The 20769-nt window shown below is 41.4% G+C and overlaps 1 protein-coding gene across 2 annotated transcripts; it reads left to right on the top strand.

The window, feature by feature from the left end:
• Positions 1-236: 236 nt before the first annotated feature.
• Positions 237-20517, top strand: Utp14a (UTP14A small subunit processome component). Of its 2 annotated transcripts, XM_047535974.1 has the most exons (15): positions 237-334; positions 1528-1600; positions 2391-2461; positions 3020-3084; positions 5360-5502; positions 5976-6131; positions 11152-11271; positions 11369-11463; positions 12061-12184; positions 12271-12348; positions 12805-13192; positions 15434-15834; positions 16551-16744; positions 16969-17068; positions 20099-20517. In XM_047535974.1, exons 1-15 carry the CDS (start codon positions 309-311, stop codon positions 20369-20371), a joined length of 2307 nt encoding a protein of 768 aa, XP_047391930.1. In that variant the 5' UTR covers positions 237-308; the 3' UTR covers positions 20372-20517. The 2 variants fall into 2 exon arrangements, with proteins under 2 accessions (XP_047391930.1, XP_047391931.1); XM_047535975.1 differs by lacking the exons at positions 237-334; positions 5360-5502 and having other exon boundaries at positions 1531-1600.
• Positions 20518-20769: the final 252 nt, after the last annotated feature.

Raw genomic sequence — 20769 nt, forward strand, 5'->3', positions numbered from 1 at the left:
CCCTCAGAGGGCTCACCATGCACCGCCTAGAAATTCTGGCATGGGAAGGACCCATGCCTGCGCGCAATAGATCCATGGGATGGGTGGGGAAAGCAAAGCCCCGCCCCCGACAGGCCTTTCATCCCCCAGTCACCCCGTTTTCCGCAGGCCCCTCCCATAGCGACTCGTTTCTCACACGCCTAGTGGGGAGCGGAAGTGACGTATCTTGTCGCGCGATCGGCGGAAACAGAAATTGCTTTGCGGCCGGCACGGAAATTGCTGTCCTTTCGGCTTCCGCTCTTGGTCCATGTGAGAAGCAGGCTGCTGAGATGAAAGCGATCCGGGCTGCGGAGGGGTAAGGGGTGAAGAAGAGGAGGGTTTGGCGTCTCGTGGGGAGCCGAGTTCCCCGGCTTTTAGGAAGTGGACCGACCTTTTAACAAACAGCAGTTGTTCTCCTCCTAAGACCCCGCCACCAGTTGCAGTTCTGCGATCCATCCTTTAAAGTCCTTTAAATTCGATTTAGTTTGCTTCTTCCACTCTTCGGCTTTTTAACAGCCTCCCCGTTGGTCCTGATGCAGGCTCTTCCTTTGCAACTAAGTTAATATGTTTTACTTTCCTCGTCACGTGACCCCCTTTTCTGCTGCTGCGGCCCGCTTCAGCCTTTGGAACTGGCGGTGTAGCACTTACATTGAAGTTACATGTGTTCTCCACACACACATATAGAAAGACCAAATGACACTTTGGTAATGTTGGCCTTGCAAATACCGATGTGTAGTTAGATATTGGTAGACTAATTTGTTTCTGGGTACCCATCTCCTTAGTTAAGAACTTACTTGACTGAGCAAGCCCCAAGGAAAATGGCTTACTCCGCTGATTTCAGTCCCCTATTTTTCCATTCCTGGGGACAAATGATCAAAATGACACTTCTGGCTAGGTTACACCTATCAAGATGTCTAATGTGTAGGCTGATGCATATAAATATTGTGAAACTGCCTTCTCTCCAGGGCTAGGACCAGTGTCTTGTACCACTTTACACAGGGTTTTTACAGCTTCCCAGAGGTCAGTGGGAAATGCAGTCCTAAGCACAGAAGATCGTTAGACATTTTCATGCAGTTTTGTATGACTATCACCAAACACTGCTTAAGTGGAGATGATGCCTGACTTCCATCTACATTGACTTTCTTGAAATTTTCCAAAAGCATTCACACTGCTTTGTTTGTACCTCTTCCAAGGAAACAAATACAGGACCTCCTGCACACTGGGCAAATGCTCTACCACTGAGCTACATCCCCAGCCCAAGAGACTGTTTTAATAGAATAAAAGTTATTTCAAGCCCGGTGCAGTGGTGTGGTCCTGTAATCTCAGAGACATAGAAGTCTGGAGCAGAAGGATCACAAGTTCAAGGCCAGCCTGGGCAACTTAACTAGACCCTGACTCAAAATTTAAAAGACTGGGGATGGGACTATGGCTCAATGGTAGAGTATCCCTACGTTCAGTCCCTACTGTTATTTCAAATGTCAATATTTCTCTGTTGCTTCTTTTTAACAGTCTACTGACTTTGAGCCAGCAGGATGAACTAGTGGATTTACCAAACTACCACTTGAGTGCCAGTGAAGATGAGGTGAGTGACAGTTGTTGAACTGCCCTCAGAATTATGTTATGCAACACCACTTCTGGAAAGGAAAGCATTGGCAACATTATATACCTTCTGGTTCTCTCAAAATATATTACAGTAACTTCATATTTCATGTATAAAATACCCTAGGGAGTGCCCTGGGAGTTGTAAGACTATGTAGGTTACAGTCACTGTCTTCAAGTTGCTTAATTGTAGTTTATAAGACCAAAACACATGGTTCTCATTACACAATTTCTGTAGTGTTATTTAATTACTGGACTGAAATGTGTGTGTGTATTTAAGCTGAATCTCCAACAGATCTACAGATGATACAGGAATTTTTTAATCTATTGCCCTGATAAAAGTACTTAATTTTTTTTGGGGGGGGTGTACTCAGAATACCTATTTTAATAAGAAGAGTTTTTGATGTTGGCTTGTTTTTTCTGATGGTTGTTTTCCTCTTGAGAAAAGCCACCTTGGTAATTTTCTCTGTGACTTGCACTATATGTTTCTGTGTCAGATTGCACTATTTATTGTTTAAAAAGTCATTCTAAGCCCCTTTTTTCTCAAAACAAGTTAGGATAGGGGCATAACATTACCTCCCAAGTTACTAAGGATCTGTGTTCCTTAGGAGAGAATTTGAATTTTGAGGTAATTCTTTCAGCTGGGGCTTAAAGAAACCTCATCTGTCCCTAGTTCTCCAGTGATCAGAAGAACCACAGATTTTATATGGGCCTTATTTCCACATCATCTTTTCCCTTCCTTTATCATTTACTGTGTCCTTTACTGTGTCTAGGGGGACAGTGATGGAGAGAGAAAACATGAAAAGCTTCTGGAAGCAATCAATTCTCTTGATGGAAAGAACAGGTAACATTTTTGTAGGGTTATAACTAGCTGATTCCATGAGACTTCTCTGTAACTAACATTTATCAAGTGCCTATTGTAAAGATCTTAACACCAGTGCCTAACATATAGTATTATGTAAGTGTTCTTAGCTATTATTATCCTATTGCTATTATTGTGTTAGGCTTTCACACATTGGAATCCTTAATTAATCAACACTAATTATCTTTTGAAGTATTGAGTAGACATTTCTTATCCCCATTAGAGAAGTTAGTTGAATTATCCCCAAGATCACCCCACTAATGAATGGAAGATCCAGGATTCAAATCCAGGTGTTTGAATCCAAATCCAATGTGTTTCCATTATGCATACTGTGTATTACTTTGTGTTTTTGAGGGGTTAAGTCAAAGAGGAGATATGAGGTTTAGACTATCAAGTCTAGGTTAGGAGCAGATTTACTGACTGTTTTGTGAATAAAGCTAACCCTAGAAGAAAAATAATGAAACCAAAGCTTGCTTTGAAGAAGAAAAAGTATTTATTCCCCCTAAAATGCATCCATTTCTGTTATATTGTTTTGCATAGGTATAAGTTGACTGAGAGATCTGAGGCTAGTCTGAAGGTGTCAGAGTTCAATGTCAGTTCTGAAGGTAAGATACCTATGCATGGAGCTTGTGGGGTTCTGAAAGCATGATGGTCACCTCACCCCTTAGGAACTCTCTTTGATGTGATTAATATTAATACCATAAATGCTTACCTGTGAGTCGGCTAAGAATGGTGGTCATATACCCTTGAGTTTCTTTCATTTCTAGAAAAAGCCTGTAAGTCTAGGGTCAAGATCTTCTCTGAAGCTTGATGGGATAAAGGGTCATGAATGAAGACAGCTGCCACTTATTAATTTGATCATTCTTACTGTTTGTGTAGCTCTTTAATGTTCACAATTTCATTTTTGTTTTAGATTTCCCTTAATAACTTGAGGAGGTCAGAGAAGTCAAGTTACATACCCAAGGGCCTAGGGATTGAGTGCAGGGGCACTTTACCTCTCAGTTACATAATCTACCTTTTTTATTTTGAGACAGGGTCTCACTATGTTGCTGAGGCTTACCTCGAACTTGAAATCCTCCTGCCTCAGCCTCCCAAGTCACTGGGATTACAGGTGTCTGCCACCATGTCCACTTCAGCTTTTTTCTTTATTGCTCCCCTTAGGAGCCCTTTAGACTTTTTTTTAACCTTACTGCCTTCTACTCTGTGAAATCAAATACTAAGGAGTAAGATTTTGTGGATACAATTGAAACTTGGAGAAACACAAATCTTTGTAATATCTTGAGACTTTTTTTACACGCCCCCCCCAACCAATTTTCACCCCTGGGTGGGAATAAAGGAACAATAATACCCATTTTGAAAGTACATGAAGTGTTGGGCATGGTGGTGCACAACTGTAATCCTAGCAGGCTTAGGAGACTAAGGCAGGAGGTTCACAAGTTCAAAGCCAGCCTCAGCAAAGTCAGGCACTAAGCATCTCAGAGAAACCATCTCTAAATAAAATACAAAATAGGACTGGGTATGTGGCTCAGTGGTCAAGTGCCCCTGAGTTCAACCCCTGGTTGAAAAAAAAAAAGAAAACATAAAGTACTTGAATTAGTAAGTATCAGAGTTGGAATTTTGACCTTATGTTGATTATGGATGCCTTTTTTTTCCATAATATTCATAATTTAGGCAGTTTGAATGATGAGTTTTGCATTTGTAGTAACCACCAGTGTAACCTCACAGATCAAGTAACAATGTATTCCAAGTTGATTCATTCAGCAGATATTTATTGCATTATATATTGCTAGCAGGTGCAGTTGTAGATACTAAGACTACAGTGAAGAATAAAACATGATCACAGCATTGTGAATTACAACAGAATGATGGAATCAGTGATGAGGGTGTCCACGTTAGACTGGGTAGTCATGAAAGGTCCTTGAAGAAGCAAAATCGAAGCTGAGATCTGAATGACAAGAAAAGTCAGCCATGCAAAATGGGAGAAAGTGGTTCCAGGCAAAGGAACAGCTGACGGGAAGACTTTAAGGAAGAAACACACACCGCGTGTTGGAAGACTAGGGAGGATAGCATGACTAGAGCATAGTGGTGTGACATGAGGCTGAAGAAGCAGATGGGGACGAAATTCCAAGGGCTATAGCTTTTAGATTGATAAGATTCTGAGTATAATGGGAAGCCATTGGAGGATTTTTGGCAAGATCTTGATATGTAACTTTCTTTTTTTTTTTTTTTTTTTTTTTTTGGTGCTGAGGGTTTGACCTAGCAGTGGTCCAACACTGAGCCACATCCCCAGCCCTTTTTATTTTTTTTTTTTAATCTTGAGACAGGGTCTTACTTAGGACCTCACAAAATTGCTGAGGCAGATATGTGCCACCATGCCCAAAGTAACATACATTTTCAAAAGATAACTGGCAACTATGCAAGGAAGCAGAAAGACCAGGAGAAAAGCAAATGAAGCTTCTTGTTGTTTGTTTGTTTTCTTGATATTGGGGAGTGCACCCAGAGGTACTTAAGCACTGAGCCATATCTGCAGCCCTTTTTTATTTTTCATTTAGAGACAGCATCTTGGTAAGTTGCTGAGAATGGCCTCAAACTGGTAATCCTGCCTCAGCCTCCCAAGTTACTGGGATTATAGGCATGCACTGGCATGCCTGGTAAAATGACTATTTTTTGATTAAATGTTTTTCTTCTCTTTCACCCCCCAACATGTTTGGAAATATAGGAGAGTGGTGGTGTCACTATACCTAGGTAAGGGGTTGATTTAAGAGAATTATCCCTGCTTCCCTGCAGTCTACCCATATTTTCTACTAAGGCCACGCCCTATGTTATAGTAAGATTTTGGCTCACTTCTCAGTCTGACCAGAAAGTTTGGCCTTTCCACAGGATCAGGAGAAAAGCTGATCCTTGCAGATCTGCTTGAGCCTGTTAAAACTTCATCCTCATTGGCTACTGTGAAAAAGCAATTGAACAGAGTCAAATCAAAGAAGACTCTGGAATTACCCCTTAACAAAGAAGAGGTTGAACGGGTAAGTTGCAGAGAATGTGATCCATTAAGAGGAAGAAATTGACTTAACAAGGGAAAATGGGGCAATAGAAGGAGGGAAAGGGCTAAAAATGGAAGGAAAGGAATTATGATTTCCTTACCATGGACAAGATTAAAAATAAGCTAAGGGCTGGGCACAGTGGCACACACCTGTAATCCCAGAGACTCAGGAGGCTGAGGCAGGAGGGTCACAAGTTCAAGGCCAGTCTCAGCAATTTAGTGAGGCCCTATCTCAAAAAATAAAAAGACGGAATATAACTCAGTGGTAAAGCACCCCTGGATTCAGTTCTTAGTACCTAAACAAATAAGCAAGTAAGTAGGGGCAGTTGAAATCCTGAAAAGTAACCTGATTTTTTCCTTGAGCTAAGAAACATTGCCTCCTAATTTCTTAATAGTCCTATGGGTTTGATGTATAATCTTGTGGCTCTTTTCTTTTATGTGCTTTGCCTGCTTCAGATCCACAGAGAAGTAGCATTCAATAAAACTTCACAAACCCTGTCCAAATGGGATCCTATCGTTCTGAAGAACCGGGAAGCAGAGCAGCTTGTTTTTCCCCTGGAGAAGGAGCAGTCAGCCTTTGTTCCCATTGAACATGTGTTCAGTGACTGGAAGGTGAGTGAGACAAGATGAACCTTAACCTTGATAGGTGAGATTGCACAGATTGGAGATTTCCATGCCTGCAACTATTTTGAATGAATATGTTAAGCCTAAATGCCAGTTGGAGCCATTTTAGTTTAGTGGTTAGAAAGGGAGAAAGGAGGTGGCATATCTTTATTGTCAGTTATGCAATAGCCAATCATACAATAGCTCTAGTCATTTTTCATTAGCTTATGGTATATAGCACTTGGTTATTTGTTTTTGTGTTGAAACATCTTACTGCCAAGGAAAAGGGAACATACTTTTTTCTTTCTTATCACCTAGTTTCATTTTGTTTTATTGCAGTGCCAGGGATAAAACCCAGGGTCTCACACATGCTAGGCACATGCTGTACCACAGAGCTACACCCCAAGCCCTCTTATCCACTGGTTCTTAAAAAAGAATTTTAAAACCACATATTCATCCTAGGGAAATCAGGAACTTAGTAGCATTAATGATGCCTTAGGATATATGAGCAGGTGAACCCAAAATTTGCTTATAAAGGAATATCACATTATAATATAACATATTGTTGGTGTTTGTCTAGAACTTGAGCAAGTTACTCATGGCTCTGAGCTATGTGGGGAAAAGATATTTTAGAGCTGAGTTTCCCAAACACTGAACTCTTTAACAGTTTTTTATCCATCTGAAGCAAGAGGATAGTCATGAGCATGTGTGTTTGATTGGGTGTGATGTTGCCAGCTCTTCTTTATTATGAGGTTATTCTTTTCGCATTAATCGTGTTGAAATATCTTTTAAATGAAATGATGGTTGCAATAAATGATGGGGTGGAATGGTAATTATGCTCTTGGCAAAATTAAAACTTAGTTATCCTGTGTTGGTCCCTAAAGTCTCCATTTTTAGTCTGTGAGCAACTGCTTTAAAACAGCTAGCCTACTTTTCTGGTACCATTGGTATGGAGTCTATAAAGGGATGATCTGTCTTAAAGAAAAATAGTCAAAAACGGCGTGTCTGAACCATGAATAGATACCTTTTTATGCTTCTCTTCTATGCTTTCTAAAAATCCAGGAATGATAGTATCTTATGTGTCAGGAAGATGAGCTAATTAAAGCTAATCAAAGTGTACATTACTTGCCACAATAGCTAAAAATTGAGCAAATAGTTGCTTATTAAAAGGATAAGCTCTGTTTTCTGATGCTGTTTTTTAAGTCTGTACCATTCCCTTTCTAGGATGTTTCCTTTCCCACATGAAAAAGAGTTCAGGTATAACATGTGGCTGCAAAATGAAGGGAAACTTTAGGGAAAAAAATGTTCAAAGGTAATATAATTTGTAGGATTAAAAAATTAAAAAGTACAGAAGATATATAGTGATGAACCTGACTTCACTCCATCCTCCATCTACTCAGTTTTACTCTCATGCCCAGCCAGAAGTAACTACTTTCATAAGTTTTTTATTGTTGTTGTTGTTGACTTAGAGTTTTATTTATATATTCATGTTTACCTCCTTTTTTAATCAGAAAAGTAGTAGTATGCTACTATACATTCTTCTGCACTTTTTCCAAATGACAGTGTAATCTAATGATTATTAAAGACAAGATGGTGGTGAAGGAGATTACACTAAGAATGACACAACCTCTTTAAGACAGAGTTGGCCCAAAGGCTATATACATTGAGTATACTGTGCCATTCATTCACTCTAAAATGTATTTTTGAGAAACTATGCCAGTGTGGTACAGAGGGATAAAGTAATGCTTAGTTCAGTGTGTGTATTTTAGCCAAAAACTCCCAGTTCTCTCACACCTTAGAGTGCAAAGTACCAAGGACTGGTATATACTGGGGTTTCCATAGATTGAGTACCAAAAGTCTGCACTGTAACTTGGGTCCAGCTTCTAGCTGAGAAGAGTTAAATGTGATAATGTACAAGTAAGCATTTATAAACTGCAAAATGCTAGAAATGATGTAAGTTCTTCCACCTTCTCTTTCCTTCCCTGCATTCAGTTGACACTAGCACTTCCCAGAGTGTTCTGAAAATCTTAGAATCTCAGTATGCCCTCAAAGCAGGAGGTAGTGGGGAGGGAGGATCCATTATTAGAAATGGTGCATGTTCTCACTGGAGGATGCAGATTCCTGACATATGACATACACCCGCATCTTACACACTATAAACAGATGTTGAAGACACCTGTTGGACTTAATATAATCCAGGGTATACCAACTGAGACTCTGGGTAATAAAAGATTACATTTTCAGCCTTTTTTTTTTTTTTTTTTTTTTTTTTCGGTACCAGCCAGGGGTACTTATCCACTGAGCCACATCCCTAGCCCTTTTTATTTTGAGATGGGGTCTTGCTAAGTTGTTGACACTGGCCTCAAACTTGCCTCAGCTTCCTAAATCACTGAAATTACAGACATGTGCCACCATGCCCAGCTGAATTTTCAGCTTTTAAAAAAGTGAAGTAAATCTTACTATCTAATGAGGAATGTGCTTTGGAAAAAGCTGATCTCCAGTGCTGGGCCTATTCTCTCACTTGCTTCCCCTTCTGAAAGCTTTCTCAAAGGACATTAGTGGGCTGGGGATGTGGTTCATAGATACCGTGCTTGCCTAGTATGAACGAGGCCCTGGGTTCAGTTCCCAATGCTACAAAAAAAGGCTTTAGTGACAGGCCTCCAAATTGCTACATGCCCTGTTAATCTTCAACATGCTTGTCAACAGTTGGCACATCATGTTCTTAAAATCTCTCCTTCCTTGGCTTCTGTGTCACACCTGTGGTACTTTTCTCTAACTTTTCTTAAGGCTTTTTGTCCCCCATACTAGGAATTGAACTATGGCCCCCACACAGGCTTGGTAAGCACTCCACCATTGAGCTAAATCCCCAACCCTTGCCTTTTTGTTCTTGCTGTCTAAACTCCGTGACTTCTAGGTGTCACTCTTGATCATTTCTAAGCTCCAGTTTCATAGTCTATATGACAAACTGGCATTACCTGGGTCTTCCACATGTACCTTAAACTTAGCATGGTCCAAAGTGAGCTTCACATTTTCTTTCCCCAGACATTTAGCACCACCTTCATTCTGTAACTCAGTTCAAAGCTTAACTCCCTACCATGGGCACTTGGGGTTTGAAAATCTTGGTTATCTGATTCCTAATTGTCTCCCTTAGCTGTTCCCCCCCCCACCCCACCCATACAGTGTGCTAGTCCTATAAATTCTGTCTTTTGTGGCAACCAAATCCCTGTTTTCTTTTTTTTTTATTTATATTTTCACTACCCTAATTGAGACCTCTTCTCCTTTCATTTGAAACTTTGCCATTTCCTCTACACAATCATCAGGATTTTCTTTCTGAAACAAAACTGGTTGTCACTCTCCTACTTAAAATCCATCAGAGTCTCCACTTAGAGAACAAAATAAAAGCACCCAACATTTTAGTTACAACGGACAACACATGGTTCTCTTACGTACCACTAATTTTCAGATATCCGTGTTTTTATTTATGTTCATCTGTGGATTTTCCCCTCCTTCTAAAAGAATTGTACTTAAGCCTCAAAGCCTAACTTAAAGAGTCACTTCCTTTCCCACCTGCCTCCTAACCAGAAGCAGTGGTTCCTTCTGTGGTGCTTACCCCTAGAGAGTAACAGTTAACTCATTGTGTTGTTTCTCTGCTCTGAAAGGCCGTGCACTCTATGAGGACAAGAACTATCCTAATCAATCATGTATTCCTAGCACTGCACACAAGTACCTGGAATGTTGTTGCTTCAATTGATAAATGTTGGTAAACTGAAGTGAGTTGAAGGGAGAGTATTACATTGAGATATAAATCACTTCATAGTCCAATTAATCATTCCTGTAAATACTGAAAAATGGAAGAACATATACCTTTACTATTCAGCAGAATAGGTTTATGATTAAATCAATAGCACCATGTAATGTGATGACGTGTTTATGCGTTTGTCTAGATAGTTGTGAATTTAATACTGAACCATGATGTATACAGCCATTGAAGAAAACCACACATAATATGTGTGTGAGGTTTGCAACTGGCTCTGTTGCCTAGGGCTGTCTTTGTGCCTTGTCAGGGTAGACCATAGCATGACTAGCCTGATTATTTTAGCCAACCTCACAGTATCAGTCAAGCAGCAAATGGAGTCTTTTGTTGACATGCTTACAGTTTACTCATTTCCTACATATACATACTACTTAGCAAAATTAAGTGGAAACTGAGGAATTGGAGCCAAAGTTAGGGAATGAGTTAAATTTGAACTGTCAGGAAACAGGCTAATTACATGAAGGCCATATTTTTTAAGGCAGTGTCCTTTTTTGCTCAGGAAATTAAAACACACACCCTGCCATAAACTAAATTTGTAGAGTATGCCAAAGAATGCCATGTTTTTCTCATTTCCTTTCATTGGTAATTAATGATACCAAGAACACATGCATATGGGATTCGTAGTGGTTCACTGTGGTTTTAGAAAGTTGGGGTTCCCCTCAGCCATTTTGTAGATATATTTCCTGTCATACCATTGGTGGCAAATAATGGTTATGATCTGACCTCCCCTCCCCTCTAGAAATAGTCTTTAAAGAAGACTTATGATTAAAAAAATCTGAGATTCCTACCTGATAATAGTTATATGTTTCTAATACATAACATTACAGAGGCTGTTTTCGTTTTGACTGTCAAAACTGATTTCTCTGTCCTGACTTAAGGGGATCCTGCATAGATTCTTAAGGAAATGGAATTCTGATTTACATATACTGATAACCTAACACAGAGTGATGCCCCTCAGTAATTTTAGAGAGCCCCAGATTCCCCTTGCTGAAGTTGTCCTCAAACAGAATTTTTTAAACTCAGAATAAAATAAGGCTTTACCTACAACACTGAACAGCCAGATTGGAACCTTCTTCTCTTGCTGTAGTACCCAGTCCTGTCCATTTCGTGATTTCAGTTGTAGTGTTGTAAATTAGAAAGTCATAGGAATGTATAGGGAGAGAGGCATAAGAGCATGGCTTAAGACTTAGAATGTCTTTTTGTTATATCCTTAAGGCAAGAACTCCCCTGGAGCATGAAATTTTTAACCTCCTCCATAAGAACAAGCAGCCAGTGACAGACCCTTTACTGACTCCTGTGGAAAAAGCCTCTCTGAAAGCCATGAGCCTGGAAGAGGTAAGCATCTTAGGCCCTTTGAACACCCAAGCACACTATGCTTCTCCCAACATTTGCCCTCAAGTCCAGGAGTCACTGTAAATGTCATTCATCTTAGGCTAAGATGCGCCGAGCAGAGCTTCAGAGAGCCCGGGCTCTGCAGTCCTACTATGAAGCCAGGGCTCGAAGAGAGAAGAAAATCAAAAGTAAAAAGTAAGGAGGCCTTGGGGTCCCATGGAAGAAAATGATATAGCCGATCATGAATTCTTTGTAGAGAACCTTTGATGTGACAAGTAGGGTCATATAAGAGAGTTCCCAAATAGTAATGACTAGCCTTTTTTTTTTCCCAAACCAACCTTGTATAATTTGCTGCTTTGGTAACAACCTTTTCTCTTGTTTTGGCTTTTATGTGTGACTTTGCCAAAGAGAACTGTTAAGTAACTTTCTCTTCCTTCAAAAGCATCACAGAGTGATTCTGCAGAATGAGTTCTGAATTCCATAACTGGTGGCGCCAGTAGAGCTTCCTTCCTGCCTTTTTGCCTCTTGGAAATTTATTCTGTTCCTCCCTTGAGCTATAGAAGCAGAGGGGACTCCACTGTGCAGAAGCCAGCTCCTAGGGGCTAGCTGCAGGGACCAAGAGTCCTGCTAGTCCTCTCAGGTCCCAAACTGGCTCCCTGTAGTTAGCTGACTCTGACATCCATTCTGGTCTCTGCATAGGGAAACCCCTTGGACATAAAGCATAGGCACTTATGTGTGTGACATCAACTAAATCTCTCAACTCTTCCTTCCCTAACCCTCTTTACCCTATAGGTATCACAAAATTGTGAAGAAAGGAAAGGCCAAGAAAGCCCTAAAAGAGTTTGAGCAGTTACGGAACATCAATCCAACTGCTGCATTGGAAGAACTGGAAAAAATTGAAAAGGCTAGAATGATGGTGAGGCTGCCTTTTAACTTTCCACCTCTTTGAACCCAACTTTCTCTGGAGTGCACTAAAGATCTCCCTCTGTCCTTCCTTTCTAGGAGCGAATGAGCCTTAAGCACCAGAACAGTGGAAAATGGGCCAAGTCAAAGGCAATTATGGCCAAATATGACCTGGAGGTAAGAGACCATCAGGGTGACAGAAGAGATGGAATTGGAGGAAAGAAAGGAAACTCAGTCCATAAGGATGCTAGCAGAAGCAGATTTGGGCAAGAGCCATGAGGATGGATGGAAAACTAGGAATCTAAAAAGCCATCAGAAAAATCTCTAAGGCAGAGAGGAAAATGACCAGGAACAAAGTGGAAAAGAGAAACAGCATTGAAGGCAAGTCCAGTAAAGGGAGAGGAGCATTTTGTAAATTGTGTTTCATATGTTGATTCCTTAAGGACAAATAATTTGTCTTCCATTTTATCCCATAGGTACATAGTGATGTATGTGCAGTTTAAACAGTAGATATCAGTAAGAAATACTTACCAAGTTAAAAGGAGAATAGACAGCTTTGAGAAATGGATCAGGAAAGATATAATTGTGGCCACTAATGACAAGTCTGTCTCCTGCTGTGACTCCTTCCTCTAGGCTCGACAAGCTATGCAAGAACAGTTGGCTAAGAATAAAGAACTGACACAAAAACTCCAAGTAGTCTCAGAGAGTGAGGAGGAGGGAAACACAGAAGAGGAAGAAACCCTTGTCCCTGATGTAGTGAATGAAGTACAGATGGATGCAAATGGACCCAATCCCTGGATGCTCAGAAGTTGCAACCCCGATGCAAAAGAGGATGAAAAACAGATGGACTCCGAACACCTGCCTGAGCCTGTGGCCCACCAGTTTTCTGAAAGTGAGGAAGACGAGAGACCGGTGGCAGAGGAAGAAACTTTGTTGAAAGAATTTGAGGAAAGGAGAGCCCTTAGAAAAAGATCCGAGTTCAGTCAGGATGCTGAGCCCATGGGCAGCCAAGAAACACAAGGTGAGGTGTGATGAAATGGAAGGGCCAACTTCATGTTGCTAGGGATGAACTGAGGGAAAGAATAAGCGTCCACCCACACACGTGTAGTGATTAGGCTCTGGGGACTTTCAAGAGTGAGTACACTGGGTCCCTGAAGTCAAATTAGATTCATAATAACCATTTTTCTTCAAAAGCATTTAATAAGCAGTCATCTGCATGGTTGTGCAATGTGCTTAGACACATTTTCTGCTCTTGGGGGCTTACAGTCTTCAGAAGGACATAATCAGACCATCCCTGAAATAAAGGGGTGGCTTAGCATTCCTGGTACCTATAAATACCAGGAGGTGCATCTGATGGGATGGTAAATCTGAAAGGCCATTCACACTTACAGGTGTACATAAGTGGATGTTGAGACATAGGAAACATCTTCAAATTGCTAGAATTTATATTGTCTGTAAAGTAAGAGTGGCATCTTTAGCACTTCATACAGGCATGAATGGCTCCATGAGCTACATGTACTTTAGAATTATGATTCAGTGCTTAGGTTTTATTGTTGATGTTGTTCTTACTAGGGATTGAACCCAGGAGCACTTTACCACTGAGCTAAATCCCCAGCCCTCCTTATTTTTTTATTTTGAGACAAGGTCCCTCTATGGCTGAGGCTGACCTAGAACTTGTGATCCTCCTGCATCAGTCCCCTGAGTTACTAGGATTACAGGTGTGTACCACCATGCCTGACTTCAGTTTATGTGTATGCTTTCTACCTGTTATTTCAAAGAGATTGTATATGAACAATGCAGCACCCTTGTGGTTGGTCAGAGGCCTCATTCTGGACATAAATCAGACATCATAAAGCCCGCTTAGGAAACTGCCTACATTGTGAAATTCCCTGGCTGTCTGCACAGATTCTCAGGTCTGATTTGATTTCATATAGGAACAGTACATTTAGATAAGAACAAAAATCTGTTCTTACGTGGTAAAGTTTTTATTTTAAAGTGCTTCATTTAAAATGTGTTGTGAGAACCTTTTGCTTAAGGATTCTCAGCTGGAGATTTCTGGGATTAGTAGTTACAAGTAGTCACTTCTGAGAGGATTTTGGAAAGCAGCAGTGTGCACTGAAAATGTGGGGCAGTCTCTATATGAACACAGGACACTGGCAACATCTCCCTGAACCCCATTAAAATTGGTTATTTAGCTGGGCATGGTAGCATGCACCTATAATCTCGGCTGTTTGAGAGGCTGGTGTCCAAAGGCCAGATCTGGGGAGCTACAGTGGCTTCAAGCTAAAGCAGGATCCGTTTGGGAATAGGGACAACTTGAGTTGTTGCAAGGAGCAGTTTAGAAGTACTCTGTGTTGCTACCCTGTTTCCCTTAGGGCTCTTGAAACTAGAGAGATTTACTCAGATTTTTTGGGTAACTGGAAAGTGTGAGCTACATCAACTATAGAAAATAGCTACTTCCTCTCTTCTTGACTGGACCATAGCAGATTATGAAATACCACTTTAAGATATGGAATGAGGCTGAGCACCGTGGTGCATGCTTGTAATCCCAGCGGCTCAGGAGGCTGAGGCAGGAGGATCAAGAGTTCAAAGCCAGCCTTAGCAAAAGTGAGGCCCTAAGCAACTCAGTGAGACCCTGTCTCTAAATAAAAAATATAAACTAGGGCTGGGGATGTGATTCAGTGGTCGAGTGCCCCTGAGTTCAATCCCCAGTACCAAAAAAATAAACATATTAAATGAGGCTTGTAGAGTCAAGACAAAACCGTCCTGGAGGTTTTTACAAAGCAGTAAAGCATAAATTACAATGAATTACAAGTTGGCTTCAGGGGCCACCTGTTAAAATGGCTCCTTTTTTTTTTAAAATTTGGGAACTGGGACAATAACCCAATAGTAGAGTACCTGCTTAGTATGTGCTAGGCCTTGGGTTCAATCACCAGCACCATTTAAAAAAGAAAAAAACAAAGCTTTGGACAGTCTTCCCAAGCAGGGTTTACTATGCAGGTAAATTAAACCCCTGTTCCAATTATATAGTAGTTGCATGGGAATAGAACCCAGGGTGTCTGCTCCCCAACATGCTGCTTTTAACTACTAAATTCCATTGCCTCCTGCTTGACATGTAGTGATTGGTGAACTCTCCAAGACATCCAGCATATAGAATCTTCTCTTCCCTGTTTGTTCTTGTTAGAATTCATACATGGTACAACAAATGCTCATTGACCAGGCAATGTCCAAACCTTTCCTGACAGCTTTTATTTCCCCCTAGATTCTAGCAGCCAGGAGGTACTATCTGAAGTAAGGGCATTGGCTCAGAGACTCAACAAAGGAAACCTTCAGTCCAGGAAGCAAAGAGTGACTTCCACGGGAACTGTTCTCCAAGTCCAGAGAAAGGAACCTGCCCCAGAGGAAGAAGAGCCCCTTTTGCTGCAGAGGCCAGAGCGAGTACAGACTCTGGAAAAACTAGAAAAGCTGGGCAAAGAAGAATGTTCTCAAAAGAAGGAGCTTCCCAGACCTATATTACAAAGGGAGTGGACAGAGAGGAACCCAAATAATCAGCCAGATGCCTCTAAGGGGAAGAAAAAGGAGCAAATGATTAATCTACAGAACCTCCTAACTACAAAAACTCCTTCTGTGAAGTCTTTGGAAGTTCCCACAATAGAGGAATTGGTGAGTAGAGCCAGGGTCACAGGCCATTGTGGAGGATCACAGCTGGTACAGAAAGTGTCCTTGCACATTTCAGTAGATGAGAGGTCCAGAATATTATGGGACCAGGCTGGTTCCAGTGGCAGTTTAGTAGATGCAAATATGTGGGCACTGCAGAGACCCCCACATCCTTAATCCTCAGCCACCAAAACCTCCCTAAAGTACTCTAAAACTGCCCTCAGAGGAAAAAGGGAATTAATTCACTCGAAGTTCTGACCAAATCCCAGGCAATACAACTCCAAGTGAGTCACAGAGTTGTTGCCAAAGTTTTAACTACACTCTATGCTATCTTGAATGGTTCAGTACTCCCTGATTAAATAATTGAAACTGCTAAAGTGAGGCACCCTGAAGCCTGCTCTTTAGGAATGTAAGCTGGAGGAAGCCCACTCTGACCAGGGTAGTTGGAGCTTCTGCTACCTACACAGGCCATTCCTTCTTCCACCCTGCAGCCTCCTTACAGAAGGTTTAAAATTATGTCATATGATAATGAGCTATGGCTATTTACCCTAGAGAGAAGGAAATTGGAGCATGATTGGCTACTGATTGGTTTGTACTGCAAGACAGTCTTTGTTCAGCACTTCCCCCTAGGGGGCGCTAAAATGTCACGACCCAAAATTCAAACCTTGCGGGGAACTACAGCTCTTAAGGCAAACTCTAGTTCTCACTCTGTTTCTTCCCAGGAAGATGAAGAAGCAAAAGTCCAAAAGCAAATGATAAAGGAAGCTTTTGCTGGGGATGATGTCATCAGAGATTTCTTGAAAGAGAAGAGAGAAGCTGTGGAGGCAAATAAGCCAAAGGATGTGGACCTGACACTGCCTGGCTGGGGCGAGTGGGGTGGTTTGGGTCTGAAGCCCAGTGCCAAGAAAAGACGCAGGTAAGACTAAAGAAGAAAGGGGCTGGAAATGTAACTCAGAGGTAGCACTGCTTGCCTAGCATGTATGAGACCCTGGGTTCTATCCCTGGTTCTGGGGGAATGGGGAGAGAGTGGGCAATAAGGAAGAAACCCTGTCAGAAGAGCACCAAATTCTCCCACCTCACCCCTAAGTGTCCTTCGTGCCTTTTGACTCATATGCCTAGTCCTACTGTTTTGCTTTCCAGGTTTCTCATTAAAGCCCCTGAAGGTCCTCCAAGAAAAGACAAGAATTTGCCAAATGTGATTATCAACGAGAAGCGCAACATCCATGCAGCAGCTCATCAGGTGAGGCTAAAAGAGCTCTCTAGCTACCTGCTCTCTTGACTGCCTGGATCTCTTGCTTCAGAGGAGCATTCTGGTGATCTGTGCTCAAGAGATGTGTGAATCTGGACCACAGAATCGAATCTGTTGTTTTCAATGACTGGCTGTGGGATTAATAATTCCATATAGACTGTTGTTCTAATTACTGACCGGCAAGCTTTTTACCAAAAGGAGAATCTTTGCAAGCAATGGTGAAGCTCCCCAAAGTAAGAATTGTCATTCTATAGGCTTGTATTTATAGTCAAGGTAATGTTCAGAGACCTTAAGGATTGATCCACGTATCAAGAAAAATGAAGACAGCTGGGCATGGTGGCACACTCCTGTAATCCCAGTGACTTGGGAGACTGAGGCAGGAGGTTTGCAAGTTCAAAGCCAGCTTCAGCAGCTTAGCAAGGCCCTAAGCAACTTAGTGAGACGCTGTTTCTAAATAAAATATTGAAAATATTAAATATTAATTAAAAATATTAAAATATTGTTAAATATTAAAAGGGGATATGGCTCAGTGGTTAAGCACCCTTGGGTTATATCCCCAGTACCAAAAAATAAAGATGGATAAAGACAAGTGGGTACCTGTTAAGGATAGTGAAGGGATTCTAAATTGTGTCATATGATAATAACCAAGGGATATTTATAGGTTAGAAGAATATGAGTATGATCATAGTCTTCAAGAATATTGGAGACAAACTGGGAGTGGTAACACATACCTATACTCCCAGCTACTCAGGAGACTGAAGTGGGAAGATTGCTTGAATCCATGAGTTCAAGACCATAGTGGGCAAATAGAGAGACCCTGCCTTAAAAACAAAAAGAATATTAAAGGCTTTTGTGTAGAATCCATAAAGTAAAAGTTAGATGAGAAGCAGAATTCAAGGGAAAACATTCTGATCCAGAGATAAGATGGGCTGCTCTGGTATATGAGCATGTGTAAAAGGGACATGAATGAGATTGGGCTAGATGACATTTGTTCCCTTCAGTTCTGAGATCTGTTCCCAGACAGTACAATACTGAAATGAGTTACATTTGCCCTACTGAAAGAAAAAAAGGAACTATTTGATAGGTACAGAGGTGAGAAAATATACATTTCAATAATACTCTATTTAATCTTATTTTGTGAACTAATCACTGCAGAAATTTTAGCCACTGTCATCCCAATTAGGATATGTATCTAGGAAATAGGCACTTAAACAGACAGGGATAAAGGAAAGGATAAAGGGTGCTTCAGTGGGACAGGATTCCAGGTGACAGAGCATTGACCTGAATAAAGATGATCTTCCCTTCCAGGGCTCTTACCTATTTTTTTTAATATGTTCACAACAGACTGCCAAATAGTTCTCAAAGAATTTCCCTCACCTTTTTATTTTTTATTTTTTTCTCAGTACTGGGGATTGAATACAAAGGTGCTATACTACTGAGGCACATCCCCAGTCCTTTTTAAATTTATTTTGGGTCATGGTCTCACCTAAGTTGCTAAGGCTGACCTCAAACTTACCGTCCTCCTGCCTCAACCTCCCAAGTCAGTGGGATTACAGGAGTGTGCCACCATGACCTCTCCAGTAAGCTATACACTGCAGGTTTCAGTGTACAATTAGAATAAAGTGCTTCAGGGTTGGGAAGGGGAGACTCCTGAGGCTGAACTTTTTCCCCCCTTGCCCTTGGTGACATGCACAGATAAAGCATCAACCCAAATAAGACATTACCTTAATCTAAGGAGGATCTGTTCAGTTCATTATTGCCAGGACCACCAGGCAGTCCTCAGCTGCTAACTACATCCCCAGTCCTACTTTCCCTTTTTTCTGCTTATTGTTTTTCCTGTTTGAGCCATTAGGGGAATATATACAAATTATTTACATGTCTAAAGATAGCAATATGATGGAGTAGAGAAGAACACCAGGCAAGGAAATAGGAGCCCTGGGTTGTGTTCTCCCACACTGTTCCTCATTTACTTAGGTAAATCACTTCACCTGTCTAAGCCGAATCTTGAGGCCAAGGAATATTACCAATGCCATAATCTAGGACCTTCCAACTCTGCATTCTATGATGCCAATAGGGGTGAAGCTGAGCACAGTAGCCTGGTGGAGTTCAGGACTCAGAAGTATATCTTTGGGTTCCTTAAAACATCAGTCAAGAAAAGGAGCCAGGGGCAGTGAATGGTGCATGCCTGCAATTCCAGCAACTCAGGAGGCCAAGACAGGAGAATCACAAGTTCAAGGCCAGACTCAACAATTTAGTGAAATCCTCAGTAACTTAGTGAGACCCTGTCTCAAGATAAAAAGTACTGGAGATGTAGCTTAGTGGTAAAACATCCTTAGGTTCAGTCCTCAATCCCCAACTTTGCATTTTTCAGTCAATCAAAAGGAAAAGAGGGTTGGGGGTATAGCTCAGTAGTAGAATAAGTGCTTGCCTGGCATGTGTATAGCCTAGGGATCAGTCCCCAGCACTGCAAAAAAGGAAAGGAAAAGAGCTGGGTGTGATGGCAAGATGATCACAAGTTCAAGGCCAGCCTCACCAACTTAGTGGGGACCCTGTCTCAAAATAAAAAATAAAAGGTGGGATGTTGCTCAGTGTTTATATAAAGTGCATCTATGTTCAGCCCCCAGTATCAAGAAAGAAAAGAAGGGAATAGCAAACTTGAGAAGGGTAGAAGGGTCCTAAAATCTATAGAGATTACACAGATGCTCCAGTGTTTCTTGCAGTCACAGTGTAGTATAGGAATAACTTCCCTGGGACAGCAGCCTTGGAAGAACTATAGCTAGACAGGAGTGGTCTCCAGAATTTCTCAATCCTTAAACTGTTGGGTAAATCTTTGAGGGCCAGGGAGGTCCTGACCTACCTACCTTACTCCACAAGGTAACATCTCCCAAATATCCTCAAGCAGATTGTGACTCCTAAGGTTAGATAGGAACACTGGGATTCCCTGGCCTCTTGGTGGCTTCACTTCCTAATGAGCTGCCATTAGAGGCCTGACTCACCAAATCACTCTTCCTTCCTTACCAGGTGCGAGTGCTTCCATATCCATTCACCCACCATCAGCAATTTGAAAGGACCATCCAGACCCCTATAGGATCCACATGGAACACCCAGAGGGCCTTCCAAAAGCTGACCACTCCCAAGGTTGTCACCAAGCCAGGTCATATCATTAAGCCGATAAAAGCAGAGGATGTGGGTTATCGCTCTTCCTCAAGGTCGGACATCTCTGTCATACAGAGCAATCAAAAACGACTCTCTGGACATCACAAAAAACAGCTGAAGAAAAGCTCTACAAATTGAGTCGTCAGAGGAGTAACACCTTGGTGCCCAGGACCAGGGGCCCCGACAGTTCCTCCTTTGGTTGCTGTGCTGCAGGATGAATTCCAAAACCAGTTTCGCACACTATGGGTATAACATAGGCCACCTGTTATAAATAAAGGCATTTTTATCTATTTTACTGGACTATATTCTGTGTCATCTCCCAATGGAATCCTTTTCTACTCAGACACCTTTAGATGCCCCAGCTTCACATTTCTCCAGCTGAACTTATCATGGGGACCTCATTTCCTTATGACGACATAGAGTTGGTCCTATCTCAGAATGAAGAAAATTTTCCCTAGTCTGTAATCTTACATGTATCACATGCTATGTATGCTCCACCATAAACACACATTTGAAGAGTTGGGGATAATGATAAA

This window comes from Sciurus carolinensis, chromosome X, assembly GCF_902686445.1.
Source record: "Sciurus carolinensis chromosome X, mSciCar1.2, whole genome shotgun sequence".
Taxonomy (NCBI): domain Eukaryota; kingdom Metazoa; phylum Chordata; class Mammalia; order Rodentia; family Sciuridae; genus Sciurus; species Sciurus carolinensis.